Source organism: Sphaeroforma arctica, assembly GCF_001186125.1.
Source record: "Sphaeroforma arctica JP610 unplaced genomic scaffold supercont1.6668, whole genome shotgun sequence".
Classification (NCBI taxonomy): domain Eukaryota; class Ichthyosporea; order Ichthyophonida; genus Sphaeroforma; species Sphaeroforma arctica.
In genome coordinates this window covers 1-508 of record NW_014033890.1, presented here as the reverse complement: position 1 = coordinate 508, position 508 = coordinate 1, and the positions used below count along the sequence as shown (strand labels likewise).

General features: G+C 38.2%; 1 protein-coding gene across 1 annotated transcript; it reads left to right on the top strand.

Moving 5' to 3' along the window:
• Positions 1 to 214: 214 nt before the first annotated feature.
• On the top strand, positions 215 to 428 carry SARC_15757 (hypothetical protein; the record flags this gene model as incomplete). The annotated part of the gene is made up of 1 exon (XM_014290130.1): positions 215 to 428. A coding segment is annotated over one exon (214 nt), but the record flags the coding sequence as incomplete, so codon positions are not given.
• Between the last annotated feature and the right edge of the window lie 80 nt (positions 429 to 508).

Sequence of the window (508 nt, the reverse complement as noted above, 5' to 3'; positions counted from 1 at the left end):
ATATCGATAGAGGATATCCAATGATCATATGCGTATATATATATATATAATTGAACTTCAATAACAAATATGGAGAACTATGTCAGTTTTACTAACAATCATGGTGAGTGATATAAGTTTCGCTTACAATTGTGGCTTAATACAGTTTCAATATAGATTATGGAGAATTATGCTGTCTCAAAAACAATTCTGTTGAATGCACACACACAAACAGAGCCACAGGCAGCTTGTCAGGAGAATCTACTCCCACCAGCACGGGCAGCGGAAGTAAACCTCGTGGTAATACTTCAAGTGGGAACTCTATGAAGGAAACGAAGATTGATATCATAGCAGAAAAACCTGCTTTGGGCGCAGATCCGGGTGCGCCTGATAATGTCGAGTTGAATGATGAGGATGGGCACATGACAAAAGGTAAGAGGTCCATTTAGATGGTAGTTAGGTGCTATTTAATGTAGAACGAATGTACGCTTCCTACTTTATGAACCGTATAGTATCGTAATAATATATG